This window comes from Gorilla gorilla, chromosome 12 (assembly GCF_029281585.2).
Source record: "Gorilla gorilla gorilla isolate KB3781 chromosome 12, NHGRI_mGorGor1-v2.1_pri, whole genome shotgun sequence".
Classification (NCBI taxonomy): domain Eukaryota; kingdom Metazoa; phylum Chordata; class Mammalia; order Primates; family Hominidae; genus Gorilla; species Gorilla gorilla.
This window is the reverse complement of record NC_073236.2, coordinates 59,193,142-59,215,779: the sequence shown is the minus strand read 5'-3', so window position 1 is coordinate 59,215,779 and position 22,638 is coordinate 59,193,142. Positions and strand designations below refer to the sequence as shown.

The 22,638-nt window shown below is 38.0% G+C and overlaps 1 protein-coding gene across 9 annotated transcripts in view; it reads left to right on the top strand.

The window, feature by feature from the left end:
- Nucleotides 1-22,638, top strand: part of CTNNA2 (catenin alpha 2) — a 1,198,185-nt gene that overhangs the window by 1,097,967 nt on the left and 77,580 nt on the right. For all 9 annotated transcript variants that reach the window (XM_055378924.2, XM_019021073.4, XM_019021071.4 and 6 more), the window contains one exon: nt 7,884-8,084. In XM_055378924.2, coding sequence (XP_055234899.1) covers nt 7,884-8,084 — 201 coding nt within the window. The remainder of the gene's footprint in view (nt 1-7,883; nt 8,085-22,638) is intronic.

Below are 22,638 nucleotides of genomic sequence, written 5' to 3'. Positions count from 1 at the left end.
GCTGTTTTCCCGCCTCAGCCTCCAGAGTAGCTGGGATTACAGGCGTGAGCCGCTATGCCCGGCTAATTTTGTATTTGTGGTAGTAGAGACGGGGTTTCTCCGTGTTGGTCAGGCTGGTCTCAAACTCCGGACCTCAGGTGATCCGCCCACCTTGGTCTCCCAAAGTGCTGGTATTACAGGCGTGAGCCACCGCGCCCGGCCCATTTCTGCTTTTTTATTTTTATTTTTTGCTTTGCTGATAGCTGAGTCCTAATCTTGTAAAAGATACCTCCACAAAATGAATCTCTCATAAGGTGTTTGGAAATTGCTTAGATAGGTATGTTCGTAATTTGGTTGATGGGGAATAGAAAGGTGGCCACTGATACTAATCTTTATAGTATATGGTCAGTTTTTTTCCAGGATAACTATGGTGCTCCAAATAGGAGCCCTTTCCAACCAGCCTCAGATCACACAGCCATCCTGACAGCCCCTGGAAATCTTCTGCATCCACTTCTACCTTCAAATCAATAGGAAATACCTATACATTGCCTATTTCAGAGAGGAATCATTTTAGAACTTACAACTTTTCCAACCTACTCTTTAAATGCATGCATAAAAAATTCTGTGGGTGGGGACAAGCAAGGTGAGGAGGTCTTATCTCAGACTTTTTCAATAGGACAAAGCTTTTCTTAATTTTCCTCCCCCGAGCCCTGCCTCTTTGCTCCCTTTTCTCCTTGCCATTCCTTTGTGCATCTCATTATTACCAGCAACAAGAAAAGGCTTTTGCTTCTGCTGATAACACTGTGCAGTCCAACCCCAGTGGTACAAGTGCCACGGCATGCCATGGCAGGAAAATGAATAGGCGCTGTCAGCCAGCTTGGCAGGGCCTGCTGGAGCATGCCTTTGGAGTTGACAATCAGAGGCAGCAGGCACCTTTCCGCAGACGGGTTTGACAAATAATGATACAGCCCACTCTGTCCTGCTGGTAGGCTGTGGACACAGTCCAATAGCTAGGGAAACTACTTCTCATCTTCTCTCTGAGCTACAGCCAGACATTTACATAAGTAAACTGCAAGTTTGGCCCAAGAGATATTTTGAAGTGGCATTAATGATATTTTATGTATCAGTTTCTTCTTAGGGGACTATCTCTTTGGTCAGGAAACTCTATTTAAAAAACAATAAAAACAGATCTTTGTTTTTAAAAGACTGTAGGTTTTTTAATGCTACCCTAACTTCTGTATCTGATATTAAATTTGTCCATTTGAAATGCAACAAGTTTGGGGAGAAATGATGCTAGCTATTAACATTACAGGAGCAAAACCAATTTTCAGATGTGGCCTATGCACATAAAAAAGTGAAGTGACTGTGTGATAACAGTCAAACTTTTTCCCACTTTGGAAAACCTACAATTTTTAATAGTGTTTTAAAATAAGCATCTTGGCATTAATCGTGTGACAGTTTAATTCTTGGATTTGGCTCACAAAGTAGTAGGAAGCTAAGATCTGAAAAAGCTATTAACTTGATCTCATAATGCCCAAGAGTTTTGGTTTTTAACTTTTCCTAATTTTTTTAAACTCTACAGTCTTAAGTTTGTTTTCTTTTAAAAATTCACAGTGAACTTTATTGTTTTGAATCTATAGCCTTATGGTTTACAACAGTCAAATAGTTTGGTCATCACTGATTTTTTTTCATAACAAAATTATATCATTTCTAAAATAGTAATGTTGCCAAATATAAGGAAGTTTACAATAAAATATGTTGCAATCAAATGTTTCATGACATGTTTAAATACCACACTTGCTATTAGAGTGTGCCACCCAAACATTGCAGTTTTTCGCAGCAATGGAATAATCTCTAGGATACTTTTGCCTTTTATTACTATTTTCATCTCTTTTCCTTTCTAGTTGCAACATTCCTCTCTCTCTTTACTTCATGAATTCTTTCTCTTCAAAACACCTCAGAATAAAAGTGTGTAACTGATCGCCCCTTCTCAATGGGCATGTTCATTCAGTGTCTGTCTTTTGATTGCCTGCTGCCTACAGGCCACTGTCAGGAATGCAAATATGAATGAAGTGTGTATTCTGCCTTTAAATAATTGACTGCCCTCCTTGATATATACTAGATTAGCGTGCTTACTAACTGTTAAGTCCTAGACCTGAAGGCACAGGGTATGGGGGTGAGGAAGTTATTACAGGGGGTTCAAAAATCCATATATACACCAAGTATGGTCTTCTGACCAAAAAGTCCATGTTCATGTCTATGTAAACAGGTATGGCTTTTTTCCAAACACAGGCAAACCTCGAATGTATTGCCGATTCTGTTCCAACTACTGCAGTAAAATGCCAATTGCAATAAGGTGAATTATACAAATTTTTTTGGATTCCCAGTGCATATAATAAGTTATGTTTACAGTGCAGTGTGGTCCATTAACTGTGCAGTAGGATTATGTTTAAAACTGTACATACCTTTATTTAGAAATACTTCATTTCTAAAAAATGCTAAAGATCATTCTGAGCCTTCAGCCAGCCGTAATCTCTTTGATGGTAGGGGGGGTTTCCTTGATGTTGATCAGAGTGGTGGTTCCTGTGTGGTTCCTGAAGGTTGGCGTGGCTGTGGCAATTTCTTGAAGTAAGATAACAATGAAGTTTGCTGCGTTGATTGACTATTCCTTTACAAAAGATTTCTCTGTAGCATGTGATATGCTGTTTGACAGCACTTTATCCACAGTAGAACTTCTTTCAAATTGGAATCAATCCTCTCAAACTCTGCTGCTGCTTTATCCACTACATTTATATAATATTTTAAATCCTTTGTTGTCATTTCAACAATGTTCACACTATCATAGCTAGGGATAGATTACATCTCAAGAAGCTGCTTTGCTCATACATAAGCAATTCCTCATCCATGAAGTTTGATCATGACATTGCAGATTCAGTCACATCTTTAGGCTCCACTTCTAATCCTAGTTCTCTTGCTATTTCCACTAGATATGCACTTTCTTCCTCCACTGAAGTCTTGAACCCTTCAAAGTCGACAATGAGGGTTGGGATCAACTTTTTCCAAACTCCTGTTAATGTTGATATTTTGACTTTCTCTGGTGAATCAATCATGGATGTTCTTAGTGGCAACTAGGATGGCAAATTCTTTCCAGAAGGCCTTTAATTTACTTTGCCCAGATCCATCAGGAGAATCACTATCTATTGCAGCTATAGCCTTAAAAAATGAATTTTCTAAATAATAAGACTTGAAAGTCAAAATGACTCCTTGATACATCTGCTGCAGAATAGATGTGTTAGCAAGCAGGAAAGCACGATTAATCTCTGTGTATATCTCCATCAGAGCTCTTGGGTGACCAGGTGCATTTTCAATGAGCAATAACATTTTGAAAAGAATTATTTTTATTCTGAACAGTAGGTTTCAAGAGTGGACTTGAAATATTCAGTAAACCATGCTATAAACAGATGTGCTGTCTTCAGTTTTCGTTGTTCCATTTGTAGAGCACAGGCAGAGTAGATTTAGCATAATTCTTAGGGCCCTGGGATTTTCAAAGTGGTAAATGAGCATTTGGTTCAACCTAAAAATCAACTGTATTAGCCACTAATAAGAGAGTCAGCCTGTCCTTTGAAGCCAGCTATGAAAGTTGTAAATGGCACCGAATTCCAGTAGAAGGCTGTCTTGTCAACATTGAAAACTTGTTTGCCCCCTTAATCAATGATCTTAGCTAGATCTTTAGGATAACTTGCCGCAGGTTCTATCCACATCAGCACTTGCTGGTTTACCTTGCACTTTTATGTTATGGAGATGACTTCTTTCTTAAACATCATGAACCAACCTCTCCTAGCTTCCAGCTTTTCTTCTGCAGCTTCCTTACCTCTCTCAGCCTTCATAGAATTAAAGAGCAGTAGGGTCTTGGTCAAGATTGGGCTTTGGCTTAAAGGAATGCTGTGGCTGATATGATCCTCTATTTAGACCACTCATGCTTTCTCCGTATTAGCAATAAGGCTGCTTCATTTTCTTATCTGGGTGTTCATTGCAGTAGCACTTTTAATTTCTTTCAAGAACTTTTTCTTGTGCTTACAAGTTGGCCGTTTGGCCTCTCTTGACTTGTGACGTGTCTTCCTCACTAAGCTTAATCATTTCTAGCTTTTGATTGCAAGTGAGAAATGTGTTGACCCTTCCTTTCACTTGAATACTTAAAGGTCATTGTAGGGTTGTTAATAGACCTAATTTTAATATTGTTGTGTCTCAGGGAATAAGAAGCTTGAGAAGAGGGAGAGAGATGGCAAACGGCCATCTTGGTGGAGCAGGCGGAACACGCCCGACATATATTGTTTGCCTTCTTAAGTGGACGTGGTTCCTGATGCCCCAAAACAATTGCAGTAGTGACAAAGATCATTGATCACAGATCATCAAAACAATAATGAAAAAATTTGAAATATTGCAACAATTGCAAAACTGTGATACAGAGACAGGAAATGAGCACATGCTGTTGGAACAATGGCACCAACAGACTTGCTTGAAGCAGAGTTGCAACAAACCTTCAATTTGTATTTGAGGGGGAAGAAAAAAAAACCCACCAATCTGTGATACACAATAAAACAAGACATGCCTGTAGATTGTTTTTAATAAAGTACAAATCTATTTGAAAACATTTTGAACCGTAGTAGCTTTTACATGTCTACCATCCATCAATATAACTACTATCATGAAGAAACTGTGACTCATTTTTTCATAAAAAGGGACCTGAATTGGAGAAGGTTGAAAAACACTGAGTAAACTGTAATTATATGTTGCTTAACGACAGGCATATGTTCTGGGAAATGCATCGTTGGGCAATTTCATCATTGTGTGAACATCACATACTGTATTTACACACCTAGATGGTATTGCTTACTGCATACCTACACTACATGGTATAACCTATTACTTTTAGGCTACAAACTTGTACAGCACGTTACTGTACTGAATACTGTAAGCAATTGGAATACAATAGTAAGTTTTGTGTATCTAAACATGTATAAATATTTTAAAAGTACGGTAAAAATATGACATAATCTTATGGGACTACCTTTAAGTATGTGGTCTGTTATTGACTGAAATGATTTATGTTGCATGACTATATCTTAAAATTTTAAAAATTTATTTATAAAAATTAGTCAATTAGGCCGGGCCTAGTGGGTCATGCCTGTAATCCCAGCACTTTGGGAGGCCAAGGCAGGCAGATCATTTGAGGTCAGGAGTTCAAGAGCAGCCTGACCAACATGGTGAAACCCTGTCTTTACTAAAAAGACAAAAAAAAAAAAAAAATCCAGGTGTGATGGTGCATGCCTGTAATCCCATCTACTTGGGAGGCTGAGGCAGGAGAATCTCCTGAACTTGGCAGACTGAGGTTGTAGTGAGCTGGGATTGCATCACTGCACTCCAGCCTGGGCGACAGAGGGAGACTCCGTCTCAAAAAAATAAAATAAAATAAAATAAAATTAGTCAATTAGTAAATTATAAAACTAATACTTTGTACAACATTATTAACCTGACTATGTAACAGATTTGCTGATGATTTGAGTAATTAATAGCAATGTTTTTGTTATGGATTTCTAGGCTGTGCTGGTTTATTTTAAATAGGTATAATAATACCTATAAAAACATATTTCTTGCCTCTTAAATTAGTTGCATATTTCTACTTTTGGATAGTCCTATTAAAAAATATGTTTTCATTTTAACATATTGGGTCATGAATAGGTTTCTTAGAATTTAAAAACAAACTTATTAACTCCAGAAAGATTAGTATCTAATATAATTAACAGACGTCTCACTATTTTTTACTCAACTCAAAAGTACCATTTCTAAACTCTGCACTGAAACTTTGTCCATTCTTGTATTACTGTTATACAAAGAAAATAGCAGCTGGATGTGTGATTTTGACACAAATGCTTTTCTAGTTACTTACTCTCAAGGACCAGGACACATTTTAATTGTCTTAAGAAATTCTACAGGACAGGAAGAGAAGCTTCTTTTAATCAAAGTTTTACATTTAGAATTCTCTGTCAATATTCATTTGAGTAAACATTTCTCTCAGATGTCCTTTTAGGTATATACCGTGTTCACATGTTTAATCACGTTTTCATTAAAATGTCATGTCTCAAGAAAATGTCATGATTTGGGAAGTACTACTTTTTGTGAGTTTTAGAAATCGAAATACTAGAATTTAAACATTTCATTATTTTTCTATTCTAATTTATAGTTGAAATTAAAGAAATGGAGAATGTAGAAATCAGCAATTTATAATGGTTTGAGTGAAGAAATCACACTGTATGAGGTCAAAATGGATGTTCTTTATGAAAAGTCAGTTATAACTTGCAATTTTCTATCCTGTGTCCTAAAAATATAAATTTTCTTTCTAAGTGCTTAATTTAGTGAAAGTAGGGGAGATCGGTAGTGGAGACTAGGATTTGCTGGATACTCTCCTTTCTTTCTTTAGGAAATTTAAAATCAGAACTAGCCCTAAAAGCTTCTTAAAGAGGTAATATTTTATTTTAACTATTTATGAACTATTGGTTGGATTTGGCAGTTATAATTTTAAAATATTAACAGGTTACTTAAGACTTTAAAAATATATTTATCAAAAGCACATATTTTTATATGTTCATGTCTTGGTGTGTTTTGGAAAATACCATAAACTGTGTTGCTTATAATCAATAGAAATTTATGTCTCATGGTTCTGGAGGCAGGAAAGTCCAAGACAAAGGACTCTGCTTTCTCATAGTCTTCTCACTGGAACCTTGCAGGGTAGAAAGAGGGAGGGATCTCTGAGGTCTCTTTTATAAGGACACTAATTCCATTCCTTAAGATTCTGCCCTCATAACACAATCACCTCCCAAAGTCTGCACCTCTTAATACTACCCCTTTGGGAGTTAGAATTTTAACATATGAATTTTAAGGGAATACAAACATGCAGTTCATTAGTTGGTGTGTGTGCATGTATGTGTGTGTTCAGCTTATTTACAAAGAGCACTAAACTTCTTGAACATTTCCTTAGAATTCTGCTTCTAAAGAATGCACAAGGAATAGAATTACAGATCTCACATTGGACATGAAAAATACAAAATTACACACTTGTTAAAACTGCAAGGGAATAAATAATGTGTTTTCTCTATGCCATTAGAGAGTGAAGCCTCCCATCCTGCCTGCTTGATTTCTACTTTGGGCAATCATATGAAAGTTATGCAGATCTTGACTATAATCTGAGGGAACCAGCCACAAGACTGGATTGTATTTTAATTGTGGGAAACTGATCGTCTTCACCTAATCAGTTTTCCCATTGCATATACCGTGTGCATGACATAATTTTAAAAGACCAACTGCGTGATATTTGTTTATTTTTCCTCAAATGTTTTCGTAATGAAAACATGATTAAATAAACATGTGCCTAAACTTTGACTCTGGTTTTATTTATGGACATTTATACTTGGTCAGATTGACTTCATGTTGGCTGCTACAACTTCTAAAAGGCCCTGTCGTGTGTAAGTATCAAACTTCAAAACAAAGGAAGGGATATTCTTTAAGTCAGTGGTCCTCAGAATGTTGTCTTCAAACCAGTGGCATTAGCATCACCTGGAAACTTGATAGAAACTCAATTTCTTGGGCTCTACCCCAGACTTACTGAAGTGGAAACTCTAAGAGTGGCACCTAGCGATCTATGTGATGCTACCAGCCCTCTGGCTGATGCTCAGGTTTGAGAACCACTATTGTAATTATAAACTATGTCCTTTACATACAATTTTAGTATTATTAGGCATGCATTGAGATGTGTCCAAGGCAAGGGCTCATGAGAGTTGAATCATTTTTAATTGGTTAAGTTCTGAGTTATGTAAAGTCATCTAAATGTGTATGTGTCCTCTCCATAGAAAATCACATCTTGGAGGATGTGAACAAGTGTGTGATAGCCCTCCAAGAGGGCGATGTGGACACTCTGGACCGGACTGCAGGGGCCATCAGGGGCCGGGCAGCTCGAGTCATACACATCATCAATGCTGAGATGGAGAACTATGAAGCTGGGGTTTATACTGAGAAGGTGCTGGAAGCTACAAAATTGCTTTCTGAAACAGGTAAGCATGGGTATTAGGTCTGGCCAAAATGTTAATGCCTTGATTAGTTTCTATAACAATAAATCTGTTTCATTGATTTCTGTAGGCCTTTATGCTTCTAAATTGCACATAATCGTGGAATGGGTGGAATACTTGAGTGTTCTCTTTGTTTTTTGAGTTTGAATTTGAATAATATTACGAGAATGACAGTTTTACTGCTTTGCTTGCATATATTTCTTTATACTTTTCATATAGATCATTTGATTCTCACAAACAATAAAATTTTTCTGCTTACTTAATTATCTCCAATTATGAATGAGATAATTTTATGATTTGAGAAAATTATGGTTTGAATTGGCTAAGAGACTGGAATGAGGTCACAAGGTTAGAAAATAGTGCAGATATGATAAGAACTTGGAATCTGTAATTTAACCTTTTCTTCATTTATTGCTTGAGAGGATAGGACCTTAAGGAAGAACTCTGAACAGCCAGTGGAAAGCATAAAGGTTCTAGATAGTGAGTGGATATGATGTGCTCAAAGAAAGGTGGTGGCTGCTGACAAAGAGTTAGGCTTTCAGCATATTCCCTTTCTTTCTAGGAAAGCTTTACATGCCCTTCTTCAGGGGCATGTGGCTGTTCACAGGACTCACTGCTATGGTAAGGTATGGTTACTTATGGTAGCTTGTCAGAGCTTGCAGATGCATTGGGGTAAAAAAAAATGCTTCCACTGAATTAGAACAATCTACAACTCTGGAGAATATATAAGACTGGCCTGTTTTTAGTAGTTCTCCCCTCTTGACCAATGTCTTTTGGCTTCCTCAGGCCTTGATTTGTATATATGAGATAAGATATATAGTCCAAGGAATGAGAGAAAACTAGGGAATAGAAAAAGAGAATGTAAGTCCACATTGGATAAGGTTGTTAATGAATAATGAATTGGTGCATATATATGCACAGAAGGGCCTCTCCCCTCAAATCCTAAGGGGGACCTTCATAGGTTTGCCTATGAGCTTTGGATGCCACCAGGCATTTTTAAAATAGCCATCTCTGAAAGGTCAGATATAGCCATGTTCCAGGTTCTGCATGATGAGATATGTTGGTAGAAATATGTTGCTTTTTATGGGGAAAAGATTATTTACAAAGAGTTCTGTAGGTATTTGTTAGCCTGGAATAGCAAGTAAAACACAATACATAAACACAGGTATTGGTCATTCTCTTTGAAATATAAGCAGAAACAGAATAGTGTGGTATCATGTTAAAAAGAGCACATCTAGAGATTGTTGCCCTTGGAACATCCTTACAGACTTAGAATTAGACATAATAACAAAAATAATGACAAGATATAACTGCATTTGAATTAGCTGAGAGTCAGCACTGCTTTCTTTCACATAAGCTTGCCCTTTACATTCAATTGAGCAACACAAAGCAAGCCATACAGTATTTCTTTCCTCACTTGGAAGAGTTATAAAAAGGTATTTTTTTTCCTAATTCTCCAAATTAAGGACTTTTTCATTAGTAACCTTTAGGGAGACCATCTCACATTTCTGTGGCTTACAGTTCCCAGCCCATCAGCTCTATTCTTGTACAAAGTCTCAGCTTCATGTGAGATATCTGACAGAGTAACACTCACTTGGGTCTGTCACTAGATAAATAATACCAGAGAAGTGTTGAAGACCTAGAGACAGGACTCAGTTCCTGCCCACTCATGACTGGTGGGAAGGACACTTGTGGCAGATGAAAGATACAGAGCATATTGCCAATTTTCATGTGACTTTCTACCCACAGATAACTCAGGCACTGTTCAAGTGACATTTTAGAACTTTTTCTTATCGTATCTTGGACTGCTTTGACAACAGGAGTGCCACTTACTAGGTCAAAATCTAAAGGCAAGGACAATTGCTTAGTTGATTGTAATATTTTAACATAATTTTCACCCAAAGTCTTGATATGTAAATAATGTTCTGGTTGATTTTTCTACTTTTAAAAAAACAAATAGTCGTTCATCCTGGATTGTTGTTGCTAATCAAGATTTTTGCTCTTACTTGTTCTGAGTTTTTACAATTTTTATCCTAGCTTGCAATGATTGAGCACTCTGGGGGCTTAACTAAAGGCACCTTTCTTATTTTGATGCCCATATCCAATTCCTAATTGAATACGGTAGATGAGCAGGACATTTAAAGTCTACTTTTCAGGATTTATTGAAGTTAACTAGGAAAGTAACCAGGCAGAGACTGAAATAGACAGCTTATGTATAACTTTAATTGAAAATATAGGAATAAGTGTCAAGGAAAAGTGGGTGTCAGTGGACTAAGAGCTAGAATACAAAGGTATACAATTTCTTTGGTGTTTGTCCCCAATTGTTCTTCTCTTTCTGAAACAGGAATAATGTTATTATTTTGTGAATAACTAGAGAGGTTGCCAAAGAAATGAAAGAAAAAAACTTCAGCTGTTAACTCACTGATTGCTAATGAGAATTGCTGGGGAATGTGCTTGCATAGAGTAGACATGTGGAGTTTGAGGATGACCACAGGATCAGTTCTGTAATTAGGGTTGTACGAAGTTTTGTTGGTGTGTGTGTGTATGTGTGTGTGTGTGTGTGTGTGTGTATATGTTGTCTAAAGTGATTTACTTCTAATGTCATTGTGTGTCTGTGCTAAGGAGACATAAGATATGTGTCCTCAAAATAGAAACCCTGTGCGTGTCCCTGATGCCAAATTATCTACCTTTTGCTTAGTTTTGTTTCTGACTTAAACAATTTTAGAGCCATGTTGAATTGGCCACTTTTCTATGTGAATCTATCAAATTTTGTCACGAGAATACATTGTAGGGTGAAAGAGGGTGGTAGTGGGAAAAAAGGGAAAAATGCCAAGAGGAAAGATAAGGAGAAAGAAGACAAAATGTCATGGTTTTTGTTGTTGTTGTTGTTGCCACACCTACTAGGTTCTGCCCATTGATTTTTTGTTTGATATTTTATTTTTAAAAAATTCTGTGCCATTAGATTCAAGACCTTGAGTCAGACATTCTCAACCTCTGTACTGTTGACACTTTGGTCTGAACAATTGTTTCTTGGGGAGAGTTCTGGGGACTGTTTTGTCCATTATGGGATGCTTAGAAGCATCCCTGGACTCCACCTGCTAAATGTTTGTAGCATCTCTTTCTTCTACATGCCAAGTTGTAACCACCAAGATGTCTCTAGACATTGCCAGATATCCTTGAAGGAAGTGGGTCCTGGTGGGCAAAATAATGTGCACTGAGCATTACTGCCCTAAAGTGAAGAAATAACCCAAAATAGGGACAAGTTCAAACAGGACAGATTGGAGCCCATGTACTGTGGACATAGTGAAAAGGGAGTGGGGTTGGGAGTATATTACGAAGAAGAATCTGTAAAAGGGCAGAATAATCAAACAGCCTTGACTGAACTGGATGTTGCTGCTGAAGGTGTTTACACACAGGCAAACCCCTGTGTAGACAGATGAATGGCTGCAGGGGTAGGTCACTGTAGGGAGACTCCCACTTCACCACCTGGCTGCCCTCGCTGAGTGGCTGGAAAATTGAGAGGTACCCAAAGAGTGATAACACATCTGTGGTTTATTTTCTATGAATTATTTTCTTTCCTTAGTAAAGACAGTGCTTTGCTTAAGAGTGCTTCTTGTCTTGATATGAATGCTGAGTTAAATTTAAGAAAATTTTGTAGATTATTAGTATGCTAAGAATTATAGGGTAGCATTATGTACAAATTTACCTGTTCATTTTCTATAAAACAATCTAGGCTGATGAAAACACAATAAATTGGATCTACAGCAGACCCATTAAATACTTACATGGCATATTTGATGGGCTCTTCAATAAAACCTGAATTATAACAAATTGCCAAACAGCTTAGTAGTAAGTACACGCTTGACCAGACCCATCTTCATAGATCTCGTTTACAAAGTTGGGTTGCTGCAGGAGGCTGAGGAGGGGTGAAAGCACATTCAGTGATATTATATATATATATACAGTAGCTCATTCTTCACTGAATGGATTATATTGAAATGTCATTTTTGTAAGTTTGATACCTGACTCAAGTTTGTGGCCATGTGAGCGTGACTAGGTTAAAAGATCTGTGAGATTCTGCCAGACATTTTTTCTTCAGAGGAAACAATAGACAAAAAAAAAAAAAAAAAAAAGAAAAAAGAATATTTTTAAAAAGGGTTCTATGTTATGGAGCACTCTGTATGCAGAGATTAAAATTCCATTATTTTGGAAAATACGTGGGCCAAGCAGATGGTGTAATTTTTACTTCCATGCTCTATAACCTAAAGTTTTATACGAATGGGAAGGTTTTTCTTTTTACAACATTTCTATTTATTTTTGCTTAGAAAGTATAAAAGGACCAGCAAATAGAAAGCATCCAAACTGGAAATCTTATTGAGAGGGTACATTTGGGCCAGGACAATGCAGTAGAATGAATCCAAGGTTAGGATTCAGAAGAACTGTTACTTGACTGCTACCAACTAACTGTGACCTTAAACAAATCAGTTAGTGCCTCTGGGACTTGGTTTTTTCCTGTATTGCCCAATGTTTTGTCATTCAAGAATGGGTCGGTATTAATTGTGTAATATATGCATCACTGTTTCTGGCTTCCTGGTGACTGCACTAGGCATAAGCAATTATTGCCCATGAGTCCCCTGTATAAACCCTCTGCACCATCTGGACGAGGGCCTTCATTATTCTCCAGGCAAAACGTATCCATGCTGCTCCCTCTGTCCTCCCTACAATGTTCTTCATCTCCTCCTCCTCCTGCTTTACATCTGTTTATTGAGATTCTCCTTTAATATATAGCTCTAGTCTCAGTTGGAGACCACAGAAAACTATTAGTCTTTTGACATTTAGTATGGTATGTCCTCTTCAGTGTAAATGACTGCTTACAACAGGATTGTCTGTTTTTAGAGGCAAGTGTTTCTATAGGTACCCACAGCCTAGAATGGTGTTTTCAGTAACACATTTAATACATAAATATTGATTAAATGAATACCAAAAATGAGAACATTACACTTTTTCTTTTTTTTCTGTAGAAAATATGTCTACCAGCAGCCTCAGGTTTGCAGCTCAAGACCAATTTCTGTGTATCAATGGGAAATCATCTGATTGGCTTTTTGGCCTATGCTTCCTTCAGTTGGACTGATTTCTGTTGCTAGTGGAATAGAGTTTTATGATTGGACAGGTCTGAGTGACCTGCCTATCTCTCTGGCTGGAATATGGGGGGCTGGAGTATGAGATTGATGTCAGAAGAAGGTGGTAGGGGCAGCTTATTGGGAAGACAAACTATTAAGTATTAGAGATAGGAAGGACTATCCACAGTCTAAGTTACTTCGGCATGACTAATTTTAAGTCGGAAGTGTAGGAAGAATGAGAAAGAAGCCTCATCCAGTAAAGAGCCCTTAAATAGATAACGTATAATTTGTCTCAATGTCTTTTTTATATGACTAAAACCTATATACTCTAAGTATTGTAGAAATCTGATAAGTTTTTGAAGATCTATATAATTTTTCCTAAAAGCAAATGCAAGGTTTTGGGGCTCAGAGAACAAACGTTACTTTGCACAGTAAGCATGCCAGTTTCCCATGTTCCATTCCCGCTGTTGGAGCAATGTGATGAGGGCAGATGGATTCTGCACATACAGTGGAGGTCTGTGCTACAGGTGGGGAACCACACAATTATGAATCTAGGAGCTTATTTAGAAATTGGTGCTCCTCCTGAGGGCAGGAAAACAACACTTCCTCTCTTTTTTTTTGAGATGAAGTTTTGTTCTTGTTGCCCAGGCTGGAGTGCAATGGCAGTCTCAGCTCACTGCAACCTCTGCCTCCTGGGTTCAAGTGATTCTGTTGCCTCAGCTTCCCAAGTAGCTGTGATTACAGGCAGTCGCCACCACGCCTGGCTAATTTTTTTTTTTTTTTTTTGTATTTTCAGTAGAGATGGGGTTTCACCATGTTGGCTAGGCTGATCTCAAAAACCCTGACCTCAGGTAATCTGCCTACCTCGGCCTCTCAAAGTGCTGGGATTACAGGCATGAGCCACCGCGCCTGGCCACGTTTTTTATGTAAACAAATTCTGTCCAGGAGGTAGCCAAGTGGTTAAAAACTTTTGGAATATAAATGCATGGTTCCTAGTTTTATCCCTCTTTTGAAATGTAAACATATCTCTGGAGAAGCTAAGTCTATAAATCTCTCTCCAGGTTATTTCACTATCTTAGGACTGTTAACCTTTGAACCAGGTTACCAGTATTTTCGTTCAGACAGGGTTGACCATGCAGAAACATGAAAATATTTCCTATACACTGGTGTGTTTGTAAATGATGTGTTCTCCCACAATTCAGACACGTTCAGCTCTCTCAGCATAAGAGGCTGAAGAACCACCTCAGAAAATACGACCATAACCAGATAGCTTACAATGTAGAAATGTAAATGATTCCTCATCAAAAGAAAAGTTGCTTGACCTCTCTCATAAGATAAATGCAAATTAAAAACTACACTGAGAAACCATTACCCATCAGAATGGCAAAAATCCAAAAGTTCTATAATATATTCTGTTAAGGATTAGGAAAAGTAATCTTATATTTTGCTTGTAGATGTGCAAAATGGAGGAAATTTGACATCTTCTATCAAAAGAACATATTTAACATTTGGAAAGCAATCTCACTTTTAAAAATCTGTTCTTCAGATGTACTGGCAAAAAACATAAAAACGTATGCACAAGGTTATTTATTATAAGATTGTAGGCTAGAAACCACACAGATATCTAGCTTTAGGGCACTGGTTGAATAAATTATGGTCTAATCACACAGTGGAGTATTATGCAGCTATAAAACACAATGGGGAATAACTATACAATCTCTGACTATATTTTTAGGTTAAAAAATGAGGTGGAAAAAGTATGTATAACACGTTCCATTTATTTTCAAAAAAGGTAAATTATGTAACACAGGAAGAGAAAATAAGATACAAAATTTTATTCTAACAATAAAACCCTTAACGTGAAGGTAGAGATGGGGTAGGGTAAACATAGGAAGATTCACAATTGCATGTGTGTATAGGCCATAAATTTGGGGTGACACAGCAGAACAAACAGCACTTCTCTAGTGCCTGTTTGTCGAAGTACGACCAAGAAAAAAAAAAAAAAAAAAAAAGACATGAATCTCCAGTTCTTCATGGATTCAGAATCCTGGGAACTGGAGAGTACATGTGCTTCTTTGTCACTTGAAGGACATCAGAGACCAGCATCTGTGGTAATGGCAGTGTGGTAAATTAGGGGCCTACATATTGTGTCTAGCAGAGTCAGTGCTGGTTTCCACTGGAATTGGTGGCCTGGATGCTTTAATTGTGCACAACTGAGGCTGTAGTAATGTCCTGTCACCCAGATTCTCTGACGGAGGGGAAACTGTCACATCAGTGATAGGTGTTTGAATCAGAGGAAGAATATGCTAACAGCCACTCATTTGGAAGCACATGTGGTACATCCTTGGAGTATTCCAGAAATAGTTTTGGTAATGAAAAAATGGGAAGCTTTGCATGTAGCCAGAGGGCCTGAAATAACAGGTGAACAAAAGAACAACAGAAGTACTGTATATGGCCAGAGTAGTCTCCAAATGACCACCTTGCCAAATTTTAAAATTGTTTTGTAGAGACAGGTCTTGTGATACTGGCCAGACTGGTCTCCAACTCCTAGCCTCATGCGATTCTCCCACCTCAGTCTCCCAAAATGCTGGGATTACAGGCATGAGCCCATCCCACTTGGCTCCTGGTTTGCCTTTCTGTATTTTACCTTTCCTCTAATTCTACCTGATTTCTTCCTTGTCAGTGAAGTCCCCTTTCTAACCAGACCAGAGAAGCCCACACTTCGGTGTACCTGTTACTCTTATTATCTGTGTTACTCATTTGGAACCTACCATATACTGCTAAGTATTTCATACTCCTTGTTACCCACTTTTCTACTTATGTTTATATCTGTACTAATGTTTATATCTGTCTTCTGTCCATCTTAGTACCTGAGGCATGTGTGTATGTATTGACTTTTTGCATGTTTTTGTTAAATTTTAACCTCTTAAGATCTGAGTCTACCTCTCCATTACCTGCAGCTTTAACTAAGAGTTGAAACTCGAAGATGTTATTAACATAAATGAGTAACATAATGACACAGTTACCTTATTCTGGGGGATTAAACCCTCCTTAAATCGCATACTTAATGATCAAGATAAGAATCTTTTAAGTTATGTGCGATAAATTTTTAGCAAGTACTTTATTACATCTTAATGCAATCTAAGTATTTAAACATCACAGATGCCAAATTAGACTGTATTTATTAAGCTGGGTTTTGACAAACACTAAGCTAAATAAGGCATCATGCTCATGCTCAATACTTTATTCGTTCCTGAAGTTTCAGAATTAAATGTGCCATCCTTTTAAGTTATAAACCATTTGTGATTATTTTTGAAATGCTTATTTTAAAATAGAAGAAAACTTTCCAAGCAAGCATTTTCTTTCCTCAGGAAAAGGAATTTGTGTCTAGACAAGAGCAGATGGATGCTCCCTGATTCTTTTAGGGTAGTTGTCGTGAATGGAATTTAGAGAGTTTTTTTTTTTACCCCCTCCTTCTAGGCAGTCCTTTTTCATCTTTTATCAAACAATTCATCTCATGGGTTATGTATTGCCTTCTGGAACTTAAATTTGATTTATGTTTGAAATATTTATAATTTTCCCAACATGAATTTATGGAAATGGCAGCCTTTAGAAACTCCCACAGAGGTAACAGTTGATTGACTCTGATGAAAGAAAGTCCAAGTATGTATGCAGGAAGAATTGGGACTGGCCAAGATGATGATACTTGTCTGGAGAGGTAGAAACAGCTGACAAATAGCAGCGAATAGGGAGCAGATTAAGCCAGGGTACTGTTGTTCTTGCTCCTGGATTCCAATTTTCAACTTCTAACCTGATGTCTCAAGACAGAAGAGAAGCTAGTATATCATTGGTTTAGGCAGAGGAAGATTGAAATTTAGAGAAAGTATGTAAGGTTTATTTCTACGTTGCCTCTGCTACATTTTAAAAAAGCATTTGAAGACACTTAAGATTTAAATTCAATCAAGTGATGTAAATTAAATAAAGTGGTGTAAATATGAGATAGAAAGGAAATAGTTTCAAGAGAATATTGGATGAAACTGGGTGGCTGAGTAGAAACTGTGTTTCTACTGGGCTAGGCAAGCTGAGTTTGAATTGTTTTGTTTTTATTTTCTGGAAGTTACTACTTTGTTGGTAAAGCCTTTCAAAGACTTTCTTTCCTCATGGATCTGGGGAGGTCATAATGGAACACCATGTTTAACATTGGCCTTCTTGGCAAGCAAGATAAAAAGCAAAGTTCTAGGAGCAAGTTTATCAAATCTTGTCCTGAGGGCAGATTTCACAGGAAATTCCTTATTAAAAATGCAACACTGTCACCAGGATGATACGGGGCTGCTGAGGGGAGAGAAGGGCATAGAACTGGGGAAGCTCAGTTTGCAAAACAAATTGTACCAACTTCCCAGTTTTCAGATTCAGCACTAATTGGTGTGCTGTGTCCCATTATGCTCACCTTTTTTTTTTTTCCATGGTGAATCATGTGGTTGTACCTCCAAGTTCTTTCCAAAAGAGACTAGGTGATTTTGCCTGGTAGAAACAGTGTGTGCATGGGTAAATGCAGAAAGTCATGGTGTGAAGACAGCCCCAAGAAGCATTTACTGTGGCTCTTTCATGTGCTAAGCAGTGTGGTAATCATCTGACATGCATCCTACTTGTTTATAAGTGCCTCCAAAGCATAACATATTTGTGTTATTTACTACTCGATTCCTGATTCCCGGTGCCTAGAGTACTACTTAGATTTGCATATAAAATTTAGTAATAAACTTGTTGAATGTATTTCTGATCTTTACGTAAACCCTGAAGAGCAAGGATCATTATTTCTGTTTTATACTGAGTAAACTGAGGCTTAAATTGGTTTAATAACGTGTGAAATTAAATATCAAGATTCATTTATACATTTTCCTGGAACCAATAAATATACTTGAAACGTAGATCAAGCATCGTTGCTACAATTAAACAGAAATTTTCATGTGTCCTGCTAGCTATTTTTTTTACCAATATTTTTACTTAGGGCATAGCTATTTTTACTGATAGTTTTACTTATGGCATAGCATACTACATTAGTTATATATTTCTGCATAACAAATTACCCCCAAATTTAACTTGCCACGTGGGCTTTTCTTTAGAGCAGCTTACAACATGGCAACTGTCTTCCATCAGAGTTAAGTAACCAAGATAGTAAGAAAACAGAAGCCAGCATCATTTTTCATTTCAGAAGTGGCATCCCATCTTTTTTTGCCATATTCTGTTGGTTAGAAGTGAATTACTAGTTCCAGCTCACATTCAAGGTTGAGGGGATTACACAAAGGCATGAATACCAGGAGAAGAGGAATCACTGGGGCCCTCTCAGAGGCATCTATCACACATACATATTTGCAAATACATGAGGATAGGAGAGACCATAAGGGTAATGAATGGCATAACTGGATAAAACAGTCCTAGGGTGTGTGGACAAATCCCACAACATGGACTTAATAAGGACATATTCAAATGCTGGTATAATAGCCCTATTACCTTGTGCAGTGACATTTAGAGCACAAAAGATCCACTGAGGCAATATGAAGCCATACAGTATGTGGACAGGAGGGGACAGAGGAATAACAGAGCTAGATCGTGGAGAAGGAAGGGCCTAGATTCATTCAAGGTGATTGGAGAAGTGGGTTGGAGTCAAAGAGAACAGATAAGAGTTGGGGAATGGTACATAAACAAAGCGGGTACATAATTCAAAGATCAGTGTGCATGCCAAAGGGAATAAAAAACTAATGGCATCATCAGGAAAAATTCTATTTGACTTAGGTTTAGAGATTCAAACATTAATTGAAGAAGAAGCTCTTTAGCCTGTGGTGTCAGAAGTCATAACCAAGATTCGAGTGCATGTGTGTAAAATTAGGGGTGGAAGTGAAAGCTCTGAACAGTGTACGAACCCTTAGCCAAGGGCTTTAATGAGATTCCAGCCATCCTCGTACCTCCTAGGGAAGGCACACACCTATAAATACATATGGAAATGAAATAGTCACTATTTGCGAAGTAGACATATAGATCCATTTGCCTAGTAGGTAATGCTCCCACCCAAACACCTCTAAAAAGATTCTGAGCTGAGGATTTTTAAAGTCCCCCATGTAGGGGTGAAGGGGTGAATTGGGGGAATACTTAAAGACCTTCTATTAATTTATGATCATGACATTCGTTACTAAAATCACTAATATAAAATGGTGGCCAGCTTCTATGATTTGTCCTCTGTTCTTAAGTGGAACTAAAGGGAGAGATGTGTTATGGCTTCATTTTGGGGTAGTTTCTACTTCTACATTGACTGTGAATTGGAACTTCAGACTCGGTCTTCTTACAACTGATTATGCTTCATGGATGTGTGGAATTGTCAAGGCACACCCAGTGCCTTATAAATGCCAGTCAGAGTCCCCTTTGGGCAACTTTAGGGCGCCAGTAGTTTATATCACACTCTCTTTTACCCTTTTTTTCCTCTCTTCTGTCATCTAATTAGGGGGCCACCTGAATAATCCCTTAGCAGTGTCTGACAGGAACCATTTTTGGGAAAGAATACTTTACCTGTAGAAATAACATCAAACATCACTTACCTGGTATAGGGGACACTGGAATGGCCCCACAGTGATCCTCCAAATTAATATTTTCTGGCTCCAATTAGAGGCTCAGTGACTGTCTGTGATGGGGGGAGGATATTGTACTAATTCCTGCACTGGAATTAGCTGCAATTCCATCCCTGTCGTGATATTTTATTTTATTTTTAGATTCCTTTCAATGCTCTTTTCTTTTTATTTTATGTTAACAGTTACTAAACTGTTTATCTCTCTCGAACAGGGGCTTTGTCTATTTTCTTTTCTCTATGCTCCATAATAAAATTTGTGCAAGAAACACACTCAGAGTGTGTTGGATGACTGCATCACCACAGTTGGGTGACCCCTGTGCATGCAGATGTGCTTGACTGGCCTTGGCGAACTAGTTGAGAATAGAATTATGAATCTTTCTTGCTCAATGGTGATGCTCCTTCTGAAGAAGCAGAGTCCTGAAAGAATCCTGAGCTCAGGTTTCTGAAAAGTCCCTACAGACCAAACCCAGAATGCCCACTAATCACTTGTTAAATGACTCGTGATACTTTTTAATAAAATTACTGAACCAATGCTAAATGATGGGCAGAAAAAGAGAGACTTGTTATGTGAAATGTGATGCTACTCACTTTGTCCGTGAAATACTGGATGACAAAGGAGTTCTTCATCTTAATTTTCCCCATTTATTCCTGTCCTATTCTTTTACTTCTTATCCTTCTCTACCCAACTGGATAGATTGTCTGTGCTAGAAGCAGGACAAGGGTTTAAATGCAAAGAATGAAGCAGAGATGGTCTCTGCCTGAAGGCGACTCATATGTGAAACAGTTGACATACAGAAATACTGATGAACTAGCCTAATACAGTATACTGAGTGCTATAATGGTGTGCGTGTGTGTGTGTGTGTGTGTGAGATTAGGATGCTATAAAATTACAGAGAATTGTAGAGAACTGTCTACTTTGGGTTCTGAGGATTAAAGAAGGCTTCACAATGGCAATTAGTTCTACACTGGAGATTGAAGATTGAGGAGGAGTTCACCTGGGCCAAAGATGAGTATGTACATTTCAGTATGAGAGAATAAATCATTCATGGATATGTTGCTATGGGTCCATTTCATATTTGGAGATATTGAAGTAATTCTGTCTAACTGGAACATTTGAGAATATGTGGTAATAAGGGGTGAGACAGAAAGACACAAGAACCATATAGGCAGATAATAGATGCTTTTTGTGTTTGTTTCTTGATAAAGAGGTTTTATAGTTCTCTGTAGTATAGGGAATCATTGGAATACTTAAAGCAGGGGTAAGGACCTTTTATATACCTGAGGGTAGCGAGGTTACCTGACTACTCATCTCCACTACCTTTGGTTGACCTTGGATTTTGCCCTTTGGGTTGTCAGCAGTCCTATTTGAATATATAACACAACTTCTCATTCATTTAACTGACTCACCCTGTGTTCTGAAACTTCACCCCTGACGTCTCTCAGGAGAATTTATTCCAGAACTTTCTCACCTCTGGTTTAGGATCTCGATCAACACTAGAATGATGCGACCTTGATTTTTATATGCATACTTAACTCTGATTTCATTACTCCTAGAATATCATCGTTTTGTGGCCTAGTGTGTGTGCTGCATACGGAAATATAGCTAGAATTTAAAACTTTATCTCTGAATTTGATCACCCTTTCAGACATAAGCTATTAAGAACAAATCAGCATTTCTGATAAATAACTGTAAAGTGGTGCCTACAGTTTTTGGATGTAATTCAGAAAGCAGAAAGAAGTTTCTATTTATATTCCTATATCAAAAACTCTGTTAATACACAATGTGTGCATCACAAAGGCAATGCTGCGTTTTGTCCTAATTAGTGAGAGGCAGAAGCAGCATCATATTTGAGGAAGTTTGAAACTTTTTCTGTCTCAGTATTACTTTTGGGGTATTTAGGTTTTTTTTGTTTGTTTGTTTGTTTGTTTTTTTGTTTGTTTGTTTGTTTTTGAGATGGAGTCTTGCTTGTTGCCCAGGCTGGAGTGCAGTGGCACCATCTCGGCTCACTGCAAGCTCTGCCTCCCAGATTGATGCCATTCTCCTGCCTCAGCCTCCCAAGTAGCTGGGACTACAGGCACCCACCACCACACCCAGCTAATTTTTTGTATTTTTAGTAGAGACGGGGTTTCACTGTGTTACCCACAATGGTCTCGATCTCCTGACCTCGTGATCCACCCTCCTCGGCCTCCCAAAGTGCTGGGATTACAGGCATGAGCCAAGGCGCCTGGCCTAGATTTTTTAGACATTACCAAAGTATTAGAAAAATTAATAGTCAAACTAACATCTTAGGTTCTGTCAAGATGGGTCATTGTTCTATAAACTTTTGTTTTTATGTCTCATCACTCTTTCTGTTTTGAGACAGAGTCTCGCTCTGTTGCCCAGGCTGAAGTTCAGTGGTGCGATCTTGGTTCACTGCAACTTCTGCCTCCTGGGTTCAAGCGATTCTCATGCCTCAGCCTCTCGAGTAGCTGGGATTACAGGCACCTGCCACCATGCCTGGCTATGTTTTGTATTTTTAGTAGAGGTGGGGTTTCACCATGTTGCCCAGGCTATTCTTGAACTCCTGACCTCAGGTGATCCACCCACCTTGGCTTCCCAAAGTGCTGGAATTACACGTGTGAGCCACCGTGCCCAGCCTCATCACTCTTAAAGGCAGAATAGGATAAGACCGAATGAGCGAAGAGCAGCAATGTGGAGAGCAGAGGTATTGGTGATTAAAGAACAGTAGCAGTTGACCGATCCCTAAATAAATATTGAACTGTGCTTAGGATTGGTCTCAGAGAAAGAGTTTCTTAGGGGTCA